Genomic DNA, 26,789 nt, shown 5'->3' on the forward strand with positions numbered 1-26,789 from the left:
TATGCCGGGGTCTGGCACACAGTTTAGCGAGTGCCAGGCTTTCTATTACCTGCCCGCCTGTTACTGGTGTGCGGGCAACTCCTGGGCAGGAATGGCGGCTCACCGTTTGCTACAGGCTGGCTCTGAGCACAGGACCAAAATAAGCCAGTGCTCAGGCAATATTCACTGACTTCCGCTGTAATTTGGGGGGTTTGGAGGTGCTCTGAAAAAAGCAACCCTGCAACGCCTCACTAACCCTTCCAAAAGCAAACATCTAGGTGCGAGTTCTACGGTCACCACAGAACTTACCCCAAGCCACTTCTCCGAGACGCGGCTTCTTCATTGCAAACTTAGCATCGGCTTCGCGGGCTGCTGCTGTGAGGATGAAATGGGATTGGCTCCAGGGATGGAGCATGTGACCCAAGCCTGACCAATCAACGCACTGATTTCTTGGGCTGTGATTCGCTCCGGGATGGTCATGTGACCCAAGCCGGTCCAATAAGAATGACTCCCGGGAATACAGCAGAAGCGATGGGGAAAGACTGGCTTTTCTCGCAGGGGAGTGGAATGTGGGAGGACGTGGGGCTGTAGTGATTGCAGCTGTCCTGGGACCACGGGGACACGTGGATCATGGAGGGCTAGGAGCAGCGGAGGTTGGGGGATGACAGGGAGGCTGGGGGTGGACCCAACACCGCAGGACGAGGAGACAGAAACAGTTCTATGAACTGTTACCAGCGTTTATCCCGGACTTCTCAGCTGTGTCCAAGAAATACCCTTTTTTGCTTAAGTCGGTGTGAGTGGGGTTTCCTAGCACTTAGCACATAAATGGTTCTAACTGATGCCCTGTGCCAACAGCCCTGCTCCCTCCCATCCTGCGTTCAGGGTTCTGGGCTCCCCAGAAGCATGAGTGTGTGGCAGCCACTGCATTGTTAACTGCCCTCAAGGCTGCTACTTCCCTTCCCTCCTACCTAACAGAACCTTGTTTTTTCAGGCAGCAATGTTCCTGGCCTCAAAGGACAAATCAACATTGGTCTAAGCCCATCCCTTTCCCTTTGCCAGGAATTGGCTTCAGGGTACACATGACACAGAAGACCCAGTTTTAGTCAATGAAATAAAAGAAAGAAATCTGCTGAGGGAGAGCTCCTGGCAAAGATCTTACTGAGAGAAAGCCAGGCGAGAAGATTTTTTCACCCTTGCCTTCTCTTGGACCTTGTCATATGAGGCTGAGATGCTTCAGCTCCTGCAGCCATCGTGCAAACATGGGGACAGAACTTGTAGACTTGTCAGAGGGGCAGAGGAAAAAGATAGAAAGACTCTGGGTTCTGGTGGCATAACAGCTGAAAAAGTAATTTTGAAATCACTCATATCTGTACTTCTGATAAAGTTAGACAGATGTTTGTATCATTTAAGCCACTATGCACTGGGCATTATTATTGGCAGCCACAAGCATCCCTTATTGATATTGCATATGCATTTAGTTCCCATCAAAACAACACACAAGGCTAAGAACATCAGCTCCTTTATTATTGTTGTTGTTGTTGTTATTATTATTATTATTATTAACTATTATTTTTTCCTAAACAACAGCACAATTCAAATAACAATGACACACACGTCCCACCCATATAAATAATACCACTAGTCTGCCTGCCAGGCTGTCTGGCCTTTGCTTGGTTCCTGGTGGAGCTGTCTGGTGACAGCCCCCTCTGTAAAAATCCCGACTTGGACATAGGAGACATGAGAAAGGGGGGACTATAGTCAGAGAATAAACTAAGGGGCTTCCAGAGTCCTTGGGGAGTGCCAGCTTGGGAACGTGCTATAAATGCCTGGGTGTAGGGCAGAAGGCACTGTTTGTTTTCATGTGGCTTTTGGATCAATCCCACGTGGGGATGTAAGACCTGTCTATAGCCCTCTGTAAACCAGGGCTGCAAAAACACAATGGAGTGAGCTACTGGGCTCCATCAACAAAACCACAGAGCAGGCATGGACATTGGGAGCCCAGCATGGGAATCTGGGTGATGGGGAGGTCCCCAGAGAAAAGCAACTCTTGCATTAGCTGCAAGGTAAGATACAATGTGAAATGTTATGTCCCCTTTTATCTGTTTGGCAACTATAGAATGTGCAGCATTTTCATCACAATAGAAAAGGTAAACTCTCAGCATTTTGGCCTAGTGCAACCGAGCCTGACCTGCCAATTGCTCCATCTTGCAGGAAAAAAAAACTAGTAGTACACTATCCAGGGAATCTGGTCAATACACCCTGACCCCCCCCCAAATTTTAGTCACACTAAATCTATGAATTCAGCTAAAGTAATGTAGTCTGGAATCAGAGATGCCCTGGGGTTGAGGAGGGAACAAGAAAGGACCAAGACTGAGGTCTCAGGTACAAGTGACTTCCTGGCTGTCTTGGGGAAGCTCATTGTTGAAACTGCTCTCTCCAAATGGTGAGTAAGGGGGGACCTGGGGAGCTTCGATGATCAGCAGGCCTTCTGGGGAAAGTGAGGCAAATACGGTCGCAGGATCCACCTCTGCAGGAAGCCTAGGATAAACACAAGATTCAATTTTTATTTTTGTTTACAGCCAAGACATTCTTTTATTCATTCAAAAGAAAAGACTTGTAGGGGGGAGTAATTAGGTTTATTTTTATTTATTAACGGAGGTACTGGGGATTGAACCCAGCACCTCACGTGTGCTAAGCACACACTCTACCACTGAGCTATTCCTTCCACCCAGAAAAGGTTTTTGATAAAAGCTTTAGGGGCATATGATGCTGGGCTTGAACCCTGGCTCTGCCCCCTTTCTATCTGTGTGATCTTGGGAAGGTCACTCAGTTTCTCCGAGCCTGTTTCCTCTTCTGCAAAACAGGGACAATAATATTAAACGTATGCAGTATTTGATGCTCTAGAATGAGATGAAGAATCTGAACATGGTTTGCAAATGGTAAAACAATGGTCCGATGGTAACTTTAAAGGGACCTGTGGGCCCAAGTATTTGGTCCTTGGTTGAGGTCTCAGAAATCGCCACCACCATCAATCATCCCTTTAGAGAACATAAATGTCACAGCAGGTGACACATTTTCATTTGTCACGTGCCTGCCAGAGAGCGCTTTACTACGAAATGCATTGCTGGTGGAAGTGACAGTGGAACAGGCAACTTGACAGATAAAGAGGGTCAGCTGCTCAACGGCTAGACTTCAGATGGCACCTTAGAGATGCTTAGGATGAGCCTTGATTGGGTCACATCTTAAGTATCTCTTAGCAGGTCATAGTTTTGTTCCCAAAACACATTTATAGGCATTACCTGGTTGGAGCTTTATAAAGAACCCAGAATGGTTAATAGGTGGGAATTAATGACTGTTGCACAATACATTTACCAGAGACGTGGGGAAATCAAATACCAGGCTCAGCAAGTGAAAAAGCATCAAAGACGGGGTTCCTGAACCCAAATCTGGTTCTAGCTCTGAAGCTATTTTTATGATTCTGGGATTGTTTGGGGGTGAATGAGGCTATCCGGGGCATGGTTTCATCAACAAACTACTGGAATTGTGAGAACATGTTAATGACCTCGTTAGGATTCCATTATTAATGAAAATAATGAAAACTGCGACCGTCTGAGCACTTTCTATGTGCCAGGTGTTTCACCTGGATCATCTCACTTAGTTGTTAACAATAATCCCATCAGGCAAGCTCTATGACTAGCCCCAATTTACAGATGAGAAGATTGAGGTCAGAGAGGTGAACTGATTTGCCCAAGGTCACACAGCCGGTAAGCAGTAGATGGGGATGGAACTGCAGTCCTGGTCTCCAAACTCAGAGGAGATGCTCATGATGCTCTACTGCCTCCCTGGCACCAGACTTTTGAAAAAAGGTCCGTGGTTGGGAAAATCAGAAGGTTCGATCACCATTGGTCTTTCCACCGGTCCAGGCTGGCTTTGCCTGTTGTAAATGCAGGAATCTTGAGGCAAGAACCAAGATATTGGGTCATGAGCCCATTCCGGTCATGGGAGGGATCCTTCCTGGAGGGGTTGGGGAGTTTTTTTTGCTCTGTCTGAAAAGCAACCTGGAGCTGCATGAACTGCATCTACAAGGTGACTCCTTCCAAATGGGAGTCCCGGAGATGAATGAGGGGTCAGCAGGGAAGGACAGAAGAGAAAGGGGACATGGACAGTTGCCAAGTCAAACTTCTGTAGTAGAGAGACAGCCAAAAGTTTGGACCTCCAGCTCTCTGCTGGGAGTGGGCTGACTCTGTTTAACCCTTTGCACGCCAACCCATGTGATACAATGTGACAGGGCAAGCCACGGTCCACAGCAGGCAGCCCTGAGTTCAAATTCTTCCTCTTCCTGACTGTGTGAATTTGGGCTAGTGAGCTCGCCTCTCCAAACTTACTTCCTTACGGGAAAAGAGGGTTAAAAGAGCATCTATCTCTTAAGGTGGTGTGAGAATTGATGTGGGATGACGAAAGCAAAGGCTTGGCCCAGTACCTGGCATACAGTAAGTGCTCAAAACGAGGCAGCTTCTACATTGCTATTGTAGGCATTGGCCGTACAAGGAGGCATCCTGACCAGCGTGACTATCTTAGCAAGATCATTGAACCATGAAATGTCAGAGCCCAAAAGGATCTCAAATGCCCACAGCAATGCTCTCATGTTCCCCATGGGGAAACTGAGGCCCCGAGATGGGAACAGACTTGTTCAAGGGCTCTCACCAGGTGACCTATGTGTGGAACCCACTCGGTGGGAAAGTTAGTCCTCCTCAATTTTCTTTCTGTCCTTACATTTACATCCAGCTCAAAATCTCAGCTCAGTGTTAACATGCCTTTAACACCTTAGCCTCTGTCTCTGGCTATTTTCCTTTTTTTTTTTTAACAAAGAAAGGGCTGACCCTTTGGCAGGCAATACGATCTAGTGAGAATTTAACCACATTTTGCTTTCAGTGGATTTATTTTATAATTGCCTTCCTCAGTGAACGTTTTACTGATGAGAATTTAACCTTATCAAAAGTGAGTTGATCGAAAAGAAAAAAAAAGTCATAAGCAAATGATAATATGGGAATGTAAGCACAGAAGGCAAAAACGTAGGTGAAGATGGTATGTGAATGATTCATTTTATCCCCCTGAACCAAGTAGGAAGGACATGGGCTTTGAAGGAGAGACCTGTGTTCAAAGCCCAGATCTGCTCGTTCCCTGCTGTGTGACCTTAACTGAATCCCAACATCCTCCGTTTCCTCCTCCGCAAGGTGAGCTCAATGATATCTACTCCATGGGAATCTTTTAAAGATGAAGAATTAAACCTCTAAACCTTTTACCATGGCTCTTAACACACCAGTAAATGGCAGTGTCAGTAAATGGCATATCAGATACCCGGGGAGATGTGGAGCAAAGCCAATAGAACCCTCCCTTGATGACTTCCTGCAGCCCCTGTCCTCTCATCCAAGTTGAGTGTGGAAAAGATCCCCTCCACTGTCTTTGCCCTGCACCCAGCCTGACTGGCAAATCCCAGTACCTCTCCCTTGCTCCCTCATCTGGTCCAAATAGGGCCTTTCACATGGGGATGGATGTGTTGGCAAGAATTTCTTAGCTGTGGCTAAGGCAAACAGCTGGAGCATCCTGTCTGGGAGGAAATCTCCAAGGACCTCAGCCTGGCTGAAGGAGCTTCCCTGTCCTCTAATGACCAGAGTTTTTCCCTGGGAGAGGCAATGAGGTCTCTGAGATTGGGCCGGGGCCATCCCAAACCCCAGTCCTCTCCTGGGTGTCTGGAGTCTGGGCCGGGCCAGGAGCTCCCAGGAGTCCCAGCTGCTCTTGTGTGACTCCAGCTTTGTGGAGTCTTTAATAATATAAGTTCCCACGGACGGAGCACTGAGTCTGTACACTGTGTGAAAAGTTTTACACACATGCTCTCATCCCCCATCATGAGGGGATGAGGGAATACGGGAACGGAAGCTCAGAGCAGTTTCTCTAAGTTATCCACTCAATCATGGAGCTGGCATTTCCTACACCCAGAGGTGAGATTCAAGATATTTAACCACTGGTCCAGCTGGACATCGCCCAACCAGAATGGATGGATACATGCCATAGTGATGGAGGAGGGTCCTAAGGACCCTTTAGTTGTTGGGATGTGGGGAGGTTTGGAGGGTCCCAGGGACAGGGTCAGAATGGCTGGTTGACTGAGGACAGCCTCTGAGGGGCTCCTAGTCCAATATTATAACAACCAGCCCAGCTCGACTGCTGAACAGCAGCCCTGCCTTCAGCAGCTTTAGGCATTTCTATCTGGTCAAGTAACTTCCAGCAAGCTGTTTTCCCAGAGGCCTCAGAGACGCGAAAGCCACGAAAATGGCTGTCTTTCAGAGATGATTAATTTGCTGACTTCTTTCCGGCTCCATCCCTTTCACAGCTTTGCCCTGCCTGTGACTCCATCCTGAGACCTTATTTCAGTCTCTTAAAAGAAACATCAGCTCCCTCCCTCCCTCTCTTCCTCATCTTTCCCTTCTCAGCAAAGTCTGATCTGCCTGCTGTTCCAGGGAGAGGTGCGGGTCTCCGGACGGCAGGCAGGTCAGAGAGCTCAGAGAAAAACAGTTTAGCATTTGCCATTATCAGGAAGTGTCTTTTAAGTACTCTGGAGGCACCGGATGGGTGCAGAATGGGCACATCGGGGGAGAGACAGGAGGACTGCAGGATCCCAGAGCCGAAAGAAGAAAGAAGCCTCAGAATTCAGCTTGGGCAATCTCTCCAGACACACGGACACCTTTGCCAGGGCGATGGGGAGGAGTTAAGATTCAATAACAATAACAATAAAAGTAAGAACAAACCGCCACTTCTGAGGACCCGCTGTGAGCCCATCACTGCCCTGGGATCTCATTTTGTTTCCAGCGGGTAACTCCGCAAGGCTGGAATCAGCATCCAACCCCTTTACAGATGAGGAAAGGGCAGTCCCTGCTCAGAGAATGAACACTGCGAGCTCAGGGTTCAAGGATCTTGTTTGGGGCTGTTCTAAATGCTAATTTTAAGGACCTTGGATGTGTTCTTTCACCTCTGGGAGAGTTGAGTTTCCCCATAACACAAGGAGGGGAGTGTCTCTTCTCCCCACGGCGTTACCTTTGCTGCAAAGGCTAATGCAGTGACAGCTGGGAAAAGACTTTGGAGCTAGAAGTGCACGTGGTGCAGTGATGCTGATTGGGGGAAGGTGTGTCTGTGAGCACCTGGTCATCGGCACCTCTCGACGACTCTCTTCTCCCCACGGGCACTGTCATTAGGGGCTCAGCGTGGCTTTGATGCACTGGCTCAGACTGGTGGTCTTGCTGCTGTTCACGTAATTCCCCAGCCTCAGCCCTCCTCGCCCACCCCCCAGCAAAACCGGCTCTTCCTTTATCCCAATCTCTCAGCCTCAAAACCCTTCTCGTAAGGAAGTATTGATGACGCCAGGACACCTTTCAGCTAAATTCTTATGGATGCTCTAGGGAAGGTGCCCATTCTCCTGGCTGTGGGAGACTTAGAGCAAGCAGCCTTCGAAAGGTTCTAGTGGGGAACTGGGGGCATCAAAAAAGGGTCTTTTTTGATGGTGATGGAGACTCTCTCTCTGCCATGTCGTGTGGGTAGGTGAGTGCCCCAATTTTGGTGAAATTGTGGACTAGCCACTTTGCCTCTCTTATTCTCGAATTCTTCATCTATAAAACGGGGTTGTTAACACCCACCTCGCAGAGCACTGAGCAGATGAGACGACATGATCCATGTGCCCCTGCCCCAACCCCTTCTGGGAACCTACTGCAGGTCTGCTGAGATACCGTCTCCCCTTAGGTGCCAGGGTCCCATTCTCTGCCCCCTGGGAAGTGGGCGTCTTGAAGGAGAGATGCCCAAGAGGGCGAGACCCCAGATCCCAGGTACCCCACCCGCATTCCAGTCCTACCCTGAAATCCAACTGCCAGGTACTTACTGGATTTTCTTTGTGAAGTTCTTGGAAACGATGCCGCCTTCTTGCTGCTTCTCTTCGTGTTTACCTGGAAGGGAGAGGAATGGCACGTGTCAGTATCTGTGTCCCCTGGGCATCATCTAAGACTCGGGCTGGGGTTCGAATCCTGCCCCTGCCTCGCTGTGTGGCTTGGGGCTTGGTCTAGAGGCCCCAGTTGCCTGAGCCTCTGGTCCCACATCTGCTAAGTGGACCCACTTGAAACCACCTCCCAGGCTATTATGAAGATGGAATAAGACAATGGGCCAGTCAGGAGGCCTTGACTGTGGTTTGTAGACGATTATGAGTTAGACTTAGGACACCACAGAAACGACCTCCTGTGTCCCCTTAGATGCTGCCCTGCATCCCCTGAGTCTTGCATCTCATCCTTCTCTCCTCACCAGCCAGGAGAGCCCTGAGGTTAACATCCCAGAATGGGTAATAGGAAAAAAGTGGGGCTAGTCTGCCACCCAGCTGGCTGTGTAACACACAGAGCCCTTGCCCAGCTCTGGGGATGGGCTTCTTCCTCCCTTGGTTACTGATGTGAGAAGTGAGGCCCGGGGATGAGTCCAAGGTCACCCAGCAAGTGCACGGCTGCCCTGAGCTGAGAACCAGCTCTCTCTCTGAACCTAAGCCAAGGGCTCGGTTCAATGCCCCTCGGCCTGTTTTGGCTTCCAGTTAGTTCTTTGAGTCACGTTATCTGTATCTAGTACTGAAAGAACCACCCGGAAATAATGCTTCAATCTGCTAAAAAAATCAAAAATAAAAACCATCCAGACTCTCCAAAGGGGGCTCTCCCTAAGAAATGACACATGGGACACCACAGATGTGAAATCCGACCTGCCCCTCTTCCTCCACGCTGGCAAGCGAGGGCTTTTTTTCTTTCCTTCGGAAGGAAAAATACGAAATTCCAAGAAGGCTTAACCCCAAACTGGCTGTCATCTTGCCATTTATATAACAAATTCTGAGCCTTTTGGCCCCTCCCCATTTTTTTTTTTTTTAACAGACAGAGTGTCTCTAATTTCTCTTTAAACAAATTGGATTAGTGCCCAGCAGAGCCACTGGGCTCCTATTATTAGTCACTCTTCATTTGTGGGGCCACATTCCAGGGCTAAGAACCCTCATTTATTGGAATTCAAAAATTGCACCTCTTTGAGAAGTGATGGAAATGTTAGCTATCTTGATTGTGGTGGTGGTTTCACTGGTGTATACATCTATCAAAATTTATCAACGTGTACGCCTGAAATATGTGTAGTTCACTGTACAGGAACCATACCACAATAAAGGTGTTAAAAAAATAAAGAACCGTCGTTTATACAAGGACACCCTTCCGAGGGGCTTTGGATTCAGACTGGAAATAACCTTGTGTGACAGAGTGTCGTACTGTGGTCCAGATTTTTTTTAAATTTATAGGTGACAATTTATAGGTGACTACCTTATTAATTACTTTTTTATAATTCATTATTCTTTTATTAATAACTTCTTTCGGATTACAAAATAACTGATGTGTATCTTTGAAAATGCAGAAAATAAAGAAAAAAGCAATCAAAACCGTCCATAATTCCATCACCCCAAGGAAACCACATTTTTTGTACACGTTCCAGACTTTCTTCTGTTACTTAGAAATGCATATATGTTCTAGAGTAGCGATGAATATCAGATCAAATGAGATCACATTGTCTGTTACTCCTGAAACTTGTTTTTCTCTCTTGCGGATGCGTTATAATTGTTTTTCCCATATCCCAGAAAATATTCTTTGACAACATGGCTTTTAATGGCTATAGCGGGTACAGAAGTTCATTTAGCCAATCCCCGGCTTTTGGGCACTGAGACGGTATCTGACATTGGAAAGAACCTCACTGTACTGACCGTTCTTGCAGCCAGAGCTTCACCCCTGGCCTGATGACTTCTCTAGGATAAACTCCAAGTTCTAGAATGTCTAAGCCTTGATCTATATTACTAAATTTCCCGTAGGAAAGGCTACATCAATTTAGTCTCCCACCAGCTGGGCAGAAAGGGGTACATTTACAGGAATTCATTTTTAAACTGGAGTGTCTGGCTAACCAGAACATACTATTCCGTGAACGTGCTGCTGCTGGGAGCTCGAAGAGTTTATCTGGACCTGCCAAGTCCAGGAGCACCGGCAGCCTGGCTCTAACACGGGCCGGTGGCCAGAGAAGCACTGTCTGTCCCCGGGTCCCCGCCCCAGAGCATGGGCCTCTGGAGATCTGCCTCCCCTGGGGACAGGCCAGTGCCTCTGACTCAGCTCTTTTGCACACTTGGTGTCCTGGCAATAATAATCGAGGAGGAGACGATGCTGATGGTAATAATAACAATAGCAACCACTTACATGGCGCTTCCTTGGGGTCCGTCAGCGTCTTAAGCACCTGACCGATAGCAACCTTAGTTTTCACAAAAAGCGTAAAAAGCAGGTGCTTTTTTTATTACCATTTTGTGGGTAGGGCAATGGAAGTTCAGAGAGGTGAAGTGATGAGGCCTAGGTCACACAGCTTGGAAGTGCTGAAGCAAAGACTCCAAGGCAGGGACGTGGGTTGGGTTTGGAGTCCCTGCTCTGACGTTTCTCAGCACATCCCTCCTCTATCCTGAGCCTCAGTTCACGCCTCTCTACAATAGCAGCAACAACTTCTTAATCACTGGGTGACTATGAGGCAGTGATGTGAATGAGTCACAGAATTGCTTTCAAAGTTGTAAAGCTACCCTGAGAAGGTTAATGCTTGTGGTGAATTTGGATATTTGGGGAAAGAACGGATCATCAGAAGCTAAACTTCCTGTTCATGCTCTGAAAATAGGGTATTGGGGTTGTGGGGTAAGGATCTCGGAGCAAGGCAGCTCTGTAGAGGGTGGCTTGGGGAGGGGGTTAAACTGGGTGGAAGGGGGCGTGGTTAGAAGGCTCCTATTGAAGCATAATTTGCGTGATATTTGAATACCTATTGACAAGGGCAGCTTCAGGATCATAACTGATTTTTAATTCCTTATTTTGCTTTCCTATCTACCTTGTAAATATTTTATTTTTGAAAACAGCAAAAAGTAATTATTAAGATTCTTTTTTAAAAAAAAAGAATTCATCTGGAGGCCAGGGGAAGCCAGAGGCCCCTCACAGCCCCATTTGCTCAACATGCCAGAGAAATGCAGGTGCCAAGAAGCAGGCATCAGCATTTTGGGGAAAGCTATGGGCCCAGCTAAGGAAAGAAGGTGCTGTTTCCAGGGGAGCACAGCACCCTGGGATTAAGGAGAAGGGGCGGAATAAAGCCTCGGGGCTTTCCAGTCCCTTCCTCTGCCAGCGCCTGGCCCAGTGGCCCATGACAAGAACATTTCTTGGCTGGTGGCTGCAGGGTAGGGGAGGGTGTGTGTGTGAGGCATGATGGAAATCATTTAGTCTAGCATTTTCCAAACACTTCCCTGGAACTGGATGCTTTAATGTGGTCAGATAAGACAGAGCCACCTCTCAGAGATTCATAAACTACACTAGCAAATTCAAGGCTCTGATAAGTCCTGCAGTGAGAAGACCTATTAATAATTTTGTTTCCTCTGGTAACTTCGAAAATCCTGGACTCCTCCACTTCCCTCCATGTATCAGATGCTAGTAATATCATAAAACACACTGTCTGGCAAATACGTATCAACCCTTCATTAGACCAATGGCAAAGCAGAGGCCCAAGAGGTGGTAGGATTTGCCCTGGGCCACTCAGTAAGAAGCAGATCCAGCTATCCTGACTTGGAACTGTCTAAGCAGGCCCGGCTTTGAATTTCAGACGTTGCTATGGAGAAGCAGGTGATCTCAGCAGAGTTACTATCCCCAGGCCTCGGTCTCCTCGTCTGTAAAATGGGCGCAACCCACCTATGTATATTTCCTTGGAAGTCCACGAGGAATCCATGAGCCAAACCGTGTTGGTGTTTAGCACAGCGCCTGTGTCAAAGGTGTGTCGTAATGTGCAATCAGATGGGAGACTGCATCTGACCTCAGACATCCCCTGAAAGCTGCTTTTTAAATGGAGCCCCTGATAGCGATCTGATTTTTAAAATCCCTATCACTAAAGTCTCTGTATGTTCTCTAGGGGGATTTGGATTTTGTCAAGCCGAGATTGCTAAGTGCACAGCTGTGAGGCATTTTCAACCTACAACAGCTTTGTCTGTCTTTGTTTTATGTAACCCCCCGACAAACCCATTTTACAAATGTGGAAATGAGGCTCTGTGACTCACACGCCAAGCCTCTGAATTAGTAAGGTACTTAGCTGGGATCTCAGCCTGCAGCTGCCGGACCCTACTTGTTAAGAAGCACCTTGAAAGGGGGAGAGTGTACAAAGCCCTCCAGGCTGGACAGAGGTCTCCTGGAGGGACCACAGGGTCTGGGAGACCCTCCACCCTGGGGAGGAAGACTCTAGAGTCCTAATTAAAACAAAGATGGCAGGTGTGGTGATAATAATCACCTTGTTCGCAGAGTGCCAGACGGACACTCTGCATTTATCATTATAGATTGTCTGTACATGTTTAATCTTCCCTGCAGCCTTGTTGGGAGGGTACTAGTAGGATCCCCCTTCTTCACATGGGGAAACTGAGGCTCAGAGTGGTGAAGAGCTGTTTCTGTCCATATCCATCCAGAGAATAGTGGTGGTGTGATTTAAACCCAGGTCTCAAAGAGCACCTACGATTGATGATTTATCGGGGCCTTACCATGTGCCCGGCATGTAAATAACAACAACCTTGACAACAGTAATAATACTGATTTCCTGTGTTCCAAGAGCCATGTATGCACTTTACCAGCATCACCTCATTTACGTCAAAAATCCTTAGGCGGTGTAGCCGTTTGAATCCCAATTTCCAGATAAGGAAACAAAGCACAGGAAAGTGGTTTCAGATGCCTGGCTCCCCAGCCAACTCGGAAAGTCCTGGCTGACCCCCTCCACGCAGGCACATGCCGCCCCAGCGTGCCTCCCCGCCCGCCACACCCGCAGGAACCTCTAATGTTTATAATTCTGCCCTTGAAGGCTTTGAAACTCCCCCTGAAGGCTGCTCTGCCGGGGCCTGTCCCTGCCTAGCCTGTTTGCACCGGCTTTATTGATTTTCTGGCCGGTAGAGCCTGCCAGGAACACACTCTTTTTAATGGAGCGTTAATTGGGAGGGCTGGGACAGAAAGCTCGTCCCTGCTGCCCTGCTTAACAGGAACTGAGCCTCTGTCTCCTCTTTCCTTTTCTCCAGAACATTCCCTCTCCCAGGCTGGGATGTGGTGGCAGGAGCCCTGGGCCTGGAGTCATGGGCAGGCCCAGTCTCTAACTGCTGCTGACTCACGGCGTGACCTCGAACAAGCCCCCACCCAGGCCTCAGCCTCCTTGGCTGCAAAATGGGACTAGACACCTCCGCTTCTCAGGGCTGGAGGGAGGGCTCATTGAGAGCAGGAATGTAAAAGGTACACCCTAGCCCTCGGCACCCGGCAGGTGCTCAAGAAATCATCTCTTCACCTCTGGCCTCTCAATTCCCAGACAGCCTGGGTTTGAATCTCTGGTGGTGCCCTCAGGCTAGTTAATTTAACCTCTCTGCGCCTCAGTTTCCTCATCTCTAAAAAGAGGAGGCAGACAGGACCTACCTCTTCTGGTTGTGTTCACTGACATGCTACAGGTAAAGACTATAGAATGGTACCTCGCAGACAGTAATCACTCAACCAAGGTTACCAAGTTGTACCCTTACAATGACATTTATGCCTCGGTTTCCTTACCTGGGACAAGGGCAGGCGTTTCTCTTGAAACCTGTGCTAGTCATTAACAGTCTGATCACACAGCATTAAATACCCCCCTGTCGGACTGTGTTATGATGCTGTGGTGCGCGGACCCCACTTCTCTGTCTTTTCACTCCTTGTCTATTTGTGAAACTTTCATTCTTTATGTTAAATTCTCTCTGTCAAAACATGCGACGTGGTCTCTATTTTCCTGCTGGTTCCCTGGGGGATGCAGTGCCCAAAGGCCCCCCAACAGCTAAGTCAGGTTAAAATTTTTCCTTGAAGCCTGGAGAGGAGAGCTTTTCTGTAAAGAGAACTTTTATGGCCTGCATTCCTGAGCCCTGAAGTCACCTGTGTCGTGCTGTCACAGCATTCCCTCTAAGGGAACATTCTGGTGGCTATTCCAGGGCCGAGGTCTACACCCCCTCCCCAGCTTCTCCTTCCCTCCTCCACTCACCAGACACCTCCACGTATCCATCCTTCGTTTTTACCATCAGCTCCTCCGGCTTAAAGCTGTGCACGTTGACACACACTTTCCAGGGCTCCCCAGGGAAGGGAGGGGGGCTCCTGCCCTCGGCAGGTACCCTAAACCTGCCCCCGGAAGTGGGCCCCCGGTGCACCATCCCTGATCTCAGGGTGCCCGGCCAGGCAGAGGAGATGCGAGGCAGGGCCCAGTCAGGCCAAGGGGCAGTCAAGTCGTCAGGGAAGGGGTCCATGCCAAAGCCATCGTCCAGCAGGCGGGAGGACAGGGATGAGTCTCGGAATGGGTCCCGGCGCAGGCGACTTCCATAAGGGCAGGGGAAGGGCATCTGACCATCAGCCATGGTGGCTGCTGAGCTGGAGGAGAAACAGAGGCTCAGAGAGAGGAAGCCACCTGCCCAAGGTCACACAGCAAGATGATGTGGGTCGGCTGGCCTTCCAAGCTTATTCTGCAGCTTCAGAAAATGCTGAACCATCCACTGCCAAGGACAAGGAGGCACGCACCAGGCTGGGGTCCCAGCCCCTAAGGACACTCCAGCCACCAAAGGCGACCTCTGGCTGGTGGTACAGAATTCTCCAGCACAGCCTCACCGGAGATCAGCCAGCCACCGTCCGCCCAGGCCGTCCAGGCTCTCAGCCAGAGCTGCTGAGGTCCAGAATGGAGCCGGGAGGTTAATAAACCCGGCAACCAGCAGGCCTAGAAACTTCTTGCTTCTCCTGGGCTGGGAGACTCCTATTTATTGCTGCCAGGGACTGGGGGCGGGATTTGCAAGCGCCTCCTGTCACAGGAGTATTCGGAGGCGATGAACCAGCCCCAGAGAATCCGCTGAGGGAACAGCCGGGCTCCCAGGGGGCTGGGAGGGACCTTAACATCCAAGTTCCGCCAGCCTCTCCGGACACTCTCCTCCCCCACTCGGCTCAGCTCCGCCCTCCCTCCAGCTCCTTCTCCGGCAGCCCGCCCCCCGCAGGGCACTAAGGCCCGGCTATTAATAACCCATGCCTGGGTGAGGGCTCAGGTCACCCTCTGCAAATACCTCCCCCAGAGCGAGCTGCATCCTGCCTCCACGCTGGGGACCCGCAGAAGCCCAGGGGAGAGCGGGACCCTGGTGGATGGGCAGGCACCCCTGAGTTGCAATCCCCACTTGCAACTCTACCCCGTACTTAGCCCTCGCTTTCCCTGCCCAGTGAGGGGAGTCACGTTCCTCCCCAGGCAATCTGAGCTGTCAGTTTTCCCACCTTTAAAGTGGACGTAATAGCAGACTCCCCACCGATGTGTCAGGGGGAACACATGAGGTAATCTCCCCTAAAGCACTTAGCAGACCGGCACTTTCAGATGTTCAAGGTTGATTCTCAGTGATACACTGCGCACTAGGGGCCAGACCCGGCTGTAAACGCTCCACAAACACTAACTTCCTTTTTTCCTCCGCAGCGGTCTCGTGAGGTCGGGGTGCTACGACTGTCCCCGTTTTACAGATGACGAAACTGCGTAGGAAGGGTTAAACAATGGTAGCTTCTATTATTATTATGACAGTGATAATGCTAATTACCTAAAGGCAGGTTGTCTGGTTGGAAACACAAAGCCCAGAGAGGACCTGTTTTCTAGACCTCCTTGCCCCTCCCACGTAGCTCGGAGAATGAATTTATAAACAGTTCTTTGACCTCAAGACGCCTTGAGCTTGAGAGCCAGCCTGTGCTCTGCCCCCAGCAGGTGTGCAGTTTGGGGCCCTCCCGGATGGGCTTCAGGCTCTGAGCCCTGTCTTTCTCCTGGGGTGGGGTGGGTGGGGGTGTTAAGGAATCCATTGAGTCATTGCTTGAGAAATACTTTTGGTGTTCAGCAGGGCCCCCATGAGGCACTTTGCTAAAAATAATAGTACGGAGGACCAGAGTCACCATCGGCTACATCTCCTAGGTGCCTGCCACGCGGTGAGACCCTCGCCACTGCCGTGGGGGGTGGGGGGAGTGCCGTCGCCCATTTCGCAGGTGAGAAAACCGAGGCACAGGGCGCAGTCCGTGCGCACCGCTGGGGGCCTGGGTCGGAACCTGCGAGTCTGTGCTGAGGCCCCGGAGGCACCCCCATCCCGAGTAACTGGGGTGAGATCATCAGGCTAGAAGCTTCGGGCTGACGTCACGCCAGGCACCGAGGCTCTCTCTGTAATTAAGGCTGGGGCGAGGCCGGCTGGTTTGGAGCCAGGCGGGGCAGAATCGCAGCAAGGCTCAGAGAAGAAAGCGGGCCCCGCCTGGGAGCTGGGCGGGGGCTGGGAGGGGTTTCTCAGCGGGTGGGACCACATGGCGGGGGTGCGGCTGCGTCCCGAGTGAGTTTATGCGTGGATCTGAGTGGGTGCAGTGGTGTGTGTTTACGTGCTGATGGGGCTGCGCATTCAGGGGCCGGTCTGCTGGTGGGTGTGTTCTAAACGACCCTCCTCCCCCTTCCTCCCAGGCTTTCCTCCCACAGCGCCTGGGGAGGGGGTGGGGAACACACCCTCCACGACCTCATCCACTTTCTCAATTCAAGGGCGCTTGCAGCATCCAGGACCCCGGGAGAGAAGTGGGGCTGAGAAGCTAGAAAGCGGAAACCATCAGCATTTATCCAGCACTTTCCAGGTGCCAGGTTCTGTTCTAAGCACTTTAAATGTAAGTGTATTGACTCAGAATCCTCCCTACAGCCCTGAGAGGAAGGGACTCTTATTATCCCCATTTAACAGATGTGGAGACCGAGGCACAGAGCGAGGCTATGACTTCCCCGTGTCTACACACCCGTTAAGCGGCAGAGGTGGGATATGAACCTCAGAATTTGGGCTTCTGACTCCTCTGCTGCTCTGCCTCTGGTAATCCTAGTCACTACCCACATTGATTGAGCACTGAGTGTGTACCAGGCCCAGCACTTTCCTTCATGACCTCATTGCATCCTCATGGTTCAGAGAGGTGAAGCCACCTGCTCCTGGCCACGCAGCTGGCTAATGAATGAAACCTGAGCCAGTGGGACGTGGGAGCCCACGGTAACAACCGGAATTGGACAATATTGCCCAGGCTTGGTCCAGTGTTCCGTCCGCCTGCCTGCTGTCCCTTTCGCCCTGGATGATGCTTGCTGTGTTTCTGGGTCAGGCCAGCCTTCTGTTTTGGGAATCTGAGCAGGGAGACAGCTGCTGGTCATGCTGACGGGGCCACCTGGAGAGGCGTCAGCGAACACACGTGGAGAGTGGTCAGTAAACCCCAGGGGCTGTCAGCAGGCAGGGGACAATACGGAGTCAGCTCCCAGAAAGGCTAGGGAGGGGAAGGGGCCTCCAGGACGCCTCTGAGGAAAGGAAAGACCCTGATGGAGCCCGAGAGGGGGATGTGAGACCCCAGGTCCCGGAACAAGGGTTCTCTTGGCAGCCACCCTCTTGGAGCTTTCACATGGGAAATGCCACAATTAATCCTCGAACAGACAGCTGACGGGGAGGGTGGCATCGCCCTGGATTCCGGGAACTGGGGCCAGGGAGGAGAGAGAGCAGCCTGAAGTCACACAGGTAATGCCAGCGCCAAGACGCAAGTTTGTCAGCTGCTCGATTCTGTGCTTTTTCTTTCTACTGCAGTAAAAAAAACCCCAGTTCTCTCCCTCCCTGGCCTCCCTTGTGCCCCTTCCCCTGCAGGTCCAGCCATAACGGACTGTGGCAGGGGAGGGGGTCGGGGTGGGTCTGCGAGAGCCAAAGGGAGGGGCCCCGGGGATCCCTCCAAGGCCTGGCTCTCAGGGTGTCATTTTTGTCAGATGTTTTACCTGAAGTTCCAGGGCTTTGGAACTGGGGTTCTGGTGGTGGAGGCAGACCCTGGCGGCCTCCCACATGCACTCAGGCTCCGGGTCCAGGAAGACCCGGCTGGAGTTCCCTCTCTTGGACACCCCCAGAGCCAGCTCATCCAACAGCAAAGAGGGAGTGAGGACGCACATATCTTTTTTCCTTCATTTTCTCACCACTCCCCCCACCTCCCGTGGATGACACTAATGGAATTTCCAGCCCCCTTGGCTCCATGAGGGCAGGACCTTTGGGTATCTCGTTCACAGCAGCATTCCCTGTGCCTAGAAGGGTACCTGGTGCATTATAGGAGCTCATTGTGGCCAAGTAGATGTCTTATGATTACTGTGTCCGAGCTGCCTGGCTCACATACGACAGACTCTACACAGGGCATATTAACTAAAAATTCCTGAGTACTTAGAAGGTGCCAGGCACCAAGCTGAATGCTTTCCAAGCATGTTTTTAGTTAATCTTCACAACAGCCCCCCACTGAGAGGTTTGTACTACCATCACCCCTTTTTTTTTAACAGATGAGGAAACTGAGGTTTAAGGCATGACATAACTTGCCCAAGGCCACCCGCTTGTGGGTTCTGAACCCAGCTGTGTCTGAACTTCAAGCCCAGTGCTTTTTCCGCCGCACACACATCCAAACACTGATGACTGACAAACAAAATGAAGACCAGTTCACAAGTTCCCTCCCTAAATAAGTCTATGCCCTCACAATCCTATGCAGGTAATGTTTGTTTATTAAACTCCAGCCTCCTCCTATTATTGGCTCCAAAATTCTCTCCAAATTGCTTCTGCCCTAACTATCTCTATAAGTAGTTATAATAATCATAATAACAGTAAAAATAGCAAACATTGACATTTTGTACCAGTTGTGTTGTATATATCAACTTACTTAATCCTCACCCAAATTACTCTAAGATCAGTATGATTATCTCCATGCACAGATAACGCTATTGAGGCACAGAGAGGTTAAGTAACATTTTCAAGGTCACACAGTGACTAAGTGGCAGAGCTGATGTTCAGATGCAGGCAGTCTGGCTGCAGAGTCTGTGGCCCTAACCACTAGCTGATTCTGTGAATGACAACAACCAAAACAACAAAACAGAAGTGCTCCCCACCAGGATTCAAGACCTACTATGTGCTAAGCTCTGCTATATGTCCTGTATGTCTTCTCTTTTTTCCATTCTCACAACAGCCCAATGAGGAAGTAGACTATTGTTAACCCCTTTTTAGGTTGAAAAGTCTAAGGCACAGCATCTGATCTGAAGCCTGTACTCTGAGCTGCCCAGTGAGCTATGTCACCTGGTCCCCACTGTGTGCCGGCCAGAGCACCAGCTCTCCAAACCCAGATGGACCCAACAGACTGCAGCTGACTTTCAGGTCATGGTTCACCTTTCCCTCCACCTTCTCACCTTTTTCTCTCAAACCTCTCTCCAGCTCTTCTAGATTTTCTCAGCAGAACAAATGACACCAGGGCACACTGACATTTGGGAGCCTAGAGGCTGCCTGGGACCAGCCAGCCTGGTGTCAACCAGAGGGAGCCTTACGTGACACTGTGAAAGCCGCTCAGAGCCAGCGCAGGTGCTCGTGGGCTCCAGCACCGAGTCTTCCCAGGAGAATGGAGTCAGGGTCAGCTCTCTCCACCCCAGCTAGTGGCTCTCAGGGCCCCTTTACTTATTCCTTTATCAGAACTTCTGACACTTCCTTTTATAACTCAAATAGTTATTCTGAGCCAGAAAACTAATATCTCAACTAACCAGGTTTTTTTAAGAAGTGAGAGTGTCAACATTTACTGCTTATAAAAGACCATAAAACATAGTGGGTAAGAAGGTGAACAGACCCTGTTCTGTTAGCTGTGCTGCTCAGGGCAAGTGTCCTAGCCTCTCTGAGCCTCTGTCTTGCCAGCTGTAGAAAGGGGATAGTAATAGTACCCATCTCCCAGGATAATTGTTGGCACAAAGTGTGAGGGAGACATGGTTGGGGAAGTGGGCACAGGCTAGATGACGTAGGGCCTTGTTGACCCCTCCAAAGAATCAAACTTAGTCCTGAGCGCTTTGAAGATCCATTAACCTGTTTGGATAGGGAGGGTGAGGTGATGAGATGTGAGAATCTAGAAAAATCACCAGCTGCATATGGAGAGTGTATTACAGGGCAAGACTCTGGGGAGACCAGCAAAGAAGATCCAGGGAAGATGGTGGCCTAGGCTAGGTGGTTGGCTGAGGAGAGGCAAAGGGTGGACATAATCCTTGATATATTAAAGGAGCAGAAGCAGTTTGACCACGTGCTTGGATGGGAGGGGAAGAGAGGGTTGCATCAACAGTGTCGCCCAGTTTTTAGACCTGGGCCACCGGGTGGATGTGAGCATGTGAGGACGAGCAGATGCGGGGGAGTGATGAGACGCAGTTTGTTCATTTACTCACTCATTCATTCACTACTTACTTATTAAGTTCTTATGTGTGAAGCACTAGCCTAGGGGGCTGGGGACAAAGCAGTGAATGAAGCAAAAGTCTCTACTCTAGCATTTACCCATAAACGAATAATCAAATCAACAGTTTAAAACCATTTTAGATACTGGAAAGTTTTAGGACAGAAGGAAAGGCTCTTGGCTATCCTTCTGATCTGATTTCCTGCTCCCATCCACCTGCTGCTTCCTGAGCTTAAGTCCCAGTAGCTTCTCTTCTGCCCTTCAGACAGAAGAGCCACACATTTTTCCTGTCCGAGGACCCTCCCACCTGCTGTTTCCACTGCCTGTGACACTCCTCCCCCAGACCTCTGCACCTCTGGCTTCTCACCTCCTTTGTGCCCTTACTTAAATTTCACTCACTCAGCAAACCTCCAACTGCTTGATCTAAAGTCACATTCCCTCCCATTCAGCTGGTTTCTTTTCCTTCATAGCCCTGGCCGCTGGACTGATTGCTACATTATTTGTTTTTCATCTCCCTCTTCCCTCAGAACGAAAGCTTCACGGGGGCTGAGGGTGGGGACTTTTGTCATTTAGGGCTCTGTCACTGACACTTACAACAGTGCCTGGCACGTAGTTGGGAGTCAGTAAAATTTGGGGCACTTGGTAGGTAACAACGCATTCCCTGATGCCACTGTGGTTGGGAAAAGCCACGTGACTAGTTGTGGCCACTGAGCTGTGAGCAGAAGAGACGTCTGTCAATTCCACTTCAAAGCATTTCATGTAATAGTGCAGGACCCTTGGGTGGCTTCCCTTTCCTTCTGCGCTGCGGTCGCCAACACCATCAGTGAGTGGGGTACCCTTGCTGGCCCAGTGGACACAGATAAGAAATAAAAGTTTTTTCTAAAGACTCTGAAATTTAGGGTCTGTTTGTCAGGACCGCATAACCTAGACTACTGTCATTGTTATTCTCCCCCATCCTGTCCTCTTGTGGCTGTTGGTATTGCTTCAAAAGAACTTTCTCGGTGCTCATATCATTCTGAGGGGTAGGTCATTCTAACTCCTCTACCAAGAGACTGGACTGGGAAAGTGGTACCCATTCCTCCCAGCCCGGGATGTTTACACAGAGCGAAGCACTTACGTGGAGGGTAGCTGTGACATCTTTGGGGGAGAGAGAGCTGGAATGTCTGTAATCTTGAAGGCCCCTTTCTCAGATATCTCTGAGGTCAGAGCAGGAGCTGGTTCGACCTGTTGGTGACCATGACATCAGGCAACTGGAAACAGGTTTTTGTTTTGTTTTGTTTTGTTTTGTTTTGTTTGTTTAGGTCCAGAATGACAGCTCTTAGGAGGGCTCGGCCTGAGAGGGTTCTCACGGTTTGTGCTGGGAGGGTGTGGAAGGTTGGAGCCACTGGGGAGGATGCATGGAGATAGACAAGGAGAGATTTAAACAAGATATCGCCGTCTCAGGACCAGCTTGGTTTCACCCTGAATATGAGTTAGGATTAGCTTTAGCTGAGAACAAGAGAGAGTCAAATAACAGTGGCCGAAAGAACAGAGAAGTTTATTTTTTCCTAATATTAAAGTCTAGAGACATTCTGACTGTGCTGGTGTGAAGCCCAGCCCCACAAACTCCTTAGAGACTGAAACCCTTCCGTCTTCTTGCCCCATCTGTATGGGATCCATCCCCAAAGCTGCCTCATTCCAGCCATCAATCATGTCCACCTCCAGCCAGCAAGAAGAAGGAAGGGATGAGGAAGAAGAAAAAAAGCACATAGCAAATCTCTTTTATAGAAATTTCTGGAATCTACCATGCAAAAATTCTGCCTTTTCTTGTTGGCCAAAACTAGCCACATGGCCACCCTAGCTGTAAGGGAGGCAGGGAAGTACAGTCTGTTCTGGGTGGCCATGAACCCAGTTAAAAATTGAGGGGAGGATGTTATTACTATGGATCGAAGGACAATGGCCATCAGGGGGCAACTAGAAACTCTGTCCCATCCAGAGAGAGTAAAGACAGATTTTGCAGATGATTCCTTAAAGGCTTGAAGTTGGGTTCCTTTGAAAAACTGGTGGGAAATATGTACTTCCCGGCACCAAAATGTTGATATTTTCATACACAAAAACTTTACGAGGGATTTCAAATTGTTCACAGACTTGCTGAAGCCCAAGCACAGAGGCCATGGATTCCCTTAGGTGAAGATTGACTTAATCTAATACAGATGGCCAATAGGCGCCTGAAAAGACGCTCAACGTGGCTAATTATCAGAGGAATGCCAATCAACGCTACAAGGAAGCAGCACCTCACACCGGTCACAATGGCCATCATTAAACAGCTTACAGGTGACAAATGCTGGAGAGGGCATGGAGAAAAGAGAACCCTCCTACCCTGTTGGTGGACTGTAAATTGGTGCAGTTGTTATGGAAAACAGTGGGGAGGCTCCTTAAAAAGCTAAAAATAGAGTTGCCGTATGATCCAGCAGTCCCACTCCTGGGAATGTACCCAAAGGAAACAATAATTCAAAAAGACACCTGCACCCCAATGTTCATAGCAGCACTATTTACAATAGCCAGACATGGAAGCAACCTAAACGTCCATCAACAGATGATTGGATAAAGAAGATGTGGTGTATATATATACACAATGAAATACTACTCAGCCATAAAAAGAATAAAATAATGCCATTTGCAGCAACATGGATGGACCTAGAGATTATCATACCAAGTCAGACAGATAAAGACAAATACCAACCAATATCACTTACATATGGAATCTAAAATATGACACAAATGATCTTATTTATGAAACAGAAACAGACTCATAGACATAGAAAATAAACTTACGGTTACCAAAGGGGAAAGGGGGTGGGGGAGGGGGAGGGGTAGTTTAGGAGCTTGGAATTAGCAGATACAAACTAGTATATATAAAACAGATAAACAGCAAGGTCCTACTGTCTAGCACAGGGAACTATATTCAATATCCTGTAATAAACCACAATGAAAAAGAATGTGAAAAAAAAATATATATATATAAAACTGAATCACTTTGCTGTACACCAGAAAGTAACACAATATTGTAAATCAACTATATTTCAATAAAATATATATATATAAAATGACTTAGTCTAGAAATGGGGTTTGAGGCGAAAGAGACTCCAGGGACAAAACAAACTGTGTGTGTGTGTGTGTGTGTGTGTACCCAATCCAGCCCCTTTCCATCTGGCAATATGACTCTATCTGATGTGGTTGCTGTTGTTTATTTTGGTTTTGGATTTGAGATTAGATAGTCAAAGGGACCCAGTGTTACGCCTTGAGAAAGCCTTGGACGAGTTTCACTGGCAGCAGAAAAAAGACCAAAAGAAAAACTGGCACCGGGTCATCTGGCCACAGGTTGGCCGTGGTTGCAGAGCAGTGGAGAGCCGGGAGTCTGAGGGCATGGAAACCCCTGCTGCTCTGGGTGGGAACGTCTGAACAGTGCCCCATGTCTTTCCTCTAGGGGATGGATGTGAGAACCACCCTGGTAGAAAATGTGGGTGAGCGTCAGGGTGGGGAATGTGCGTGGGGAGATCGCCAAGTTCTTAAGAGACTAGATTCTTCTAAGTGGAGGAGGTATTTTTGCAGGGCGGCAGCTGGGAGTGCCTCTCTTGAGAATTCGGTGTTCCAAGTGATGAAAGGTGAGAAGAGAGGCTGTTCGACCTTTTGCCAAGGTGACCTGGGACCCTCCCGGAAACTAAGCATGAGCCTATCTAGGCAACTGGGCCAGCCTACCCACCTCCCAACTTTTTTAGGATCAGTAGCCATGACACTAACTCAATCAGGCACCGGGCTAAGTGGTTTAGACGCATCACCTCTGTTAATTTCCATGGTACCCCTATGAGACCAAGACTTTCATTATCTCCATTGGAAACATGAGGCACCTGAGACTCAGAGAGGTTAAACCACTTACATAGAGACACACAGCAAAGTCAGGCTCAATCCCAGGTTTTTCTGACTCCTAAGTCCTCCCTCTTAGCCTCGGCCTTTAAAAAACACATTTTTTTCAGTCCCAGGAAATATCCACCAGAGCCTCACATGCTGCTGATGAATAGCTGGCACTCATATCTGTCGGCCTCACTCCCAGGGAGGGACACAGCCCCTGGTGGGCACAAGAGATCCTGTGCGGGACCTGTCACTGCTTTGTCACAGTCCTCCTAGCCACATTCCCCACCCCCGACATAAAGTAAAAATTAACCGGCTCAAAAACGCATGGGAAATGGAAGGGTGCAGAGCTGGCAACCCTAAGCAGATTCAATTATTTGACAGCCAGCCAGGGCCAGGGGTGGCACTCCCTGCTGGGCAAAAGGGGAAGGGGATGAGCCAGGCAGATGAGGCTCCTTCCTCGTGGAGATGGCTGCAAACAAGTAAACACACTCACCATGGGAGAGGACTAAGCGCTCTGGAATGAATGTGCAGGGTAGGCGGAGGACAGGCAGGTGGAAGTCATTCCTTGGGTCCTGTACGTGTGCACTCGCCCCTGCCTGGGATCCCTGCCCCTCCCTCCTCCCTCCTCCCTCCTCCCTCCTCCTCTTTCCGAGCCCCCTAGTCTGGGGGTGGGGGGTGGATCTCATTTCCCCAGGAAAGAACCTACATGTCAGTTTCTCTGACGCCTCCCTTGAATCCCCAAGGCAGTTTTAGGTGTCCCTTTGGACTCCCTCTCATTCTAGCGTCTAGCCTCCAGCTGTGCCACTTACTAGCTGTGTGACCTCAGGCCACCAGTCCAGGCCTCCGTTTCTGCATCTGCAATGCTGGCATAAGAATAGTACCTACCTGATTAGGAGTCCTGGGTCCTACACAAGCTGGGGTGGTGCTGCTGCTGTGTTATGAGGACCACGAGGCGGCTTGTACCACCCCGTGGGGTACCAGATCTGGGCGGCAGGAGACATACTCGGTGCCATCTAACTCAGTGGTTCTCAATCCTGGCTTCCTATCAGAGGGCCCTAAGGAGCCTTTACAAGTGCTGTGGTCTGGCGTCCACCCTCGGCAGTTCTTATGTGGGGTGGGTGGGACTCCAGTGTGGGTGGCTCCGGGAAGGTCCCAGGTGATTCTAATGTAGAGCCAGGGTTGGGATCCGCTGGTCTAAGCCCACCTCTTTCAACAGGTGGAGTAACTAGCGCCCAGAGGGGGCTTGACTGACTTAGGTCATGGAGCAAGCTAGCGGACCCTGCCTCTTGGGTCGTTTTATTTTCTGATGTTCCCCCCACCTTCTCTGGTCTGACTGCCTTAGCCCAGTGAAGTGCCGAGCGTGCCCCTGGGGCTGCGGAAGGTGAGGTGCACGCTGCTTCTGCCTCGTCCCTGCCAACCTGGCCGGAAAGAGGCGCCTCTGGAAGAGGGTCCATCTCCCCGGAGACTGGGAGGGGGTGCGGGGCCTGTTCAAGCCAATCTCGGGAAGTACAAACACCAGGATCCCTGTAACTGGGAGCCAGAACACACATAGCAGGGCCAAGACCTCCTTCATGAGTCACCGACGGGTGGCTGGCTGGCGTCACAGGGACCACCTCCTGGCAAATATGCTCTCCCGGAAAAAGTCATCAGAGGCCCTTATGGTGGGAGGGCCAGCTCTGAGCTGAGGGGCTCAAACCATCGGAGGTGGAGAGCTGCCGCAGAAGTGGCCCTGAACCCATGGACCTAGGTTCAAATATCCACTAGCTACGTGGACTTCTATGAGCCTCAACTTTCTGCTCTGTCAAATGGGGCTAAATGGGGTTGTTACGAAGAAAATGAGTTAATGTATGCAAAGGGCTTGGCACATGAGAATTGACTCATAAAAGGCGGCAACAGCAAAAACAACAACAACAATAATAATATTGTTTATTCATGAAGCCTCAAAAGAGGACACTGATTGTTGCCTTAATCAAGCCACTTTGGGAAGACAGAAATCAGTGTGTAGGGGGAAGGGGAGGGAGGGGTGGGCGATGGCACTGGATTTACCCCCAGGGAGGTTTCTCCAGGGAGCTTTTCAAACGTGGGATGGTTGTAACCTGTTTTGTTTGATCTTTCCCCCTTAGCTAATTAATAACCCACTTAGCTGTAAATTAGGGGCTGAAACAGCTTCCCAGGAGGCCTGGGGGTGGGGGTGAGGGTTGGATTGAGACACCTCCTCCTGTCTGGCCCCTGGGATGATGTATATTACCTCTGTGTGTGTCTTTACAATTTTGTTTTGAGCCACAGTGTTTAAAAAAGGAATGAGTTACGAACATTTTAAAAATCAGGAAATTCTATCTAAAAATTCAGGTTCTCCTGAGAAGTTGGGAGACCCCGAGCTGAGATTTCTACCTGGCAATGGTAGAATGGGCTCCTCGGATCGCCAGAGCCCTCACCCTGTCCACTTCCCTCACCTGGCTGCCCCCGTGGGTATTTTCAATCCCTGTCCTCTACGGCAAGAAACTTCCACATTCGACACCGAGAGGCCTCTGCAGGGTCTCAAAGGGCCCCCGTGTTCCAAGCCAGCTGCTT

The 26,789-nt window shown here is 49.8% G+C and overlaps 1 protein-coding gene across 2 annotated transcripts; it reads right to left on the reverse strand.

The window, feature by feature from the left end:
• Positions 1 to 1,482: 1,482 nt before the first annotated feature.
• Positions 1,483 to 14,870, reverse strand: HSPB8 (heat shock protein family B (small) member 8). Of its 2 annotated transcripts, none has more exons than XM_045506387.2 (4): positions 14,718 to 14,870; positions 14,104 to 14,483; positions 7,904 to 7,967; positions 1,483 to 2,517 (listed from the first exon to the last, which is right to left on the reverse strand). In XM_045506387.2, the coding sequence occupies exons 2-4, from the start codon at positions 14,468 to 14,470 to the stop codon at positions 2,358 to 2,360; spliced, it is 591 nt and encodes a 196-aa protein (XP_045362343.1). In that variant the 5' UTR covers positions 14,471 to 14,483; positions 14,718 to 14,870; the 3' UTR covers positions 1,483 to 2,357. The 2 variants fall into 2 exon arrangements, with proteins under 2 accessions (XP_045362343.1, XP_074212880.1); XM_074356779.1 differs by having other exon boundaries at positions 14,631 to 14,849.
• Positions 14,871 to 26,789: the final 11,919 nt, after the last annotated feature.

This window comes from Camelus bactrianus, chromosome 32 (genome assembly GCF_048773025.1).
Source record: "Camelus bactrianus isolate YW-2024 breed Bactrian camel chromosome 32, ASM4877302v1, whole genome shotgun sequence".
NCBI classification, from domain to species: domain Eukaryota; kingdom Metazoa; phylum Chordata; class Mammalia; order Artiodactyla; family Camelidae; genus Camelus; species Camelus bactrianus.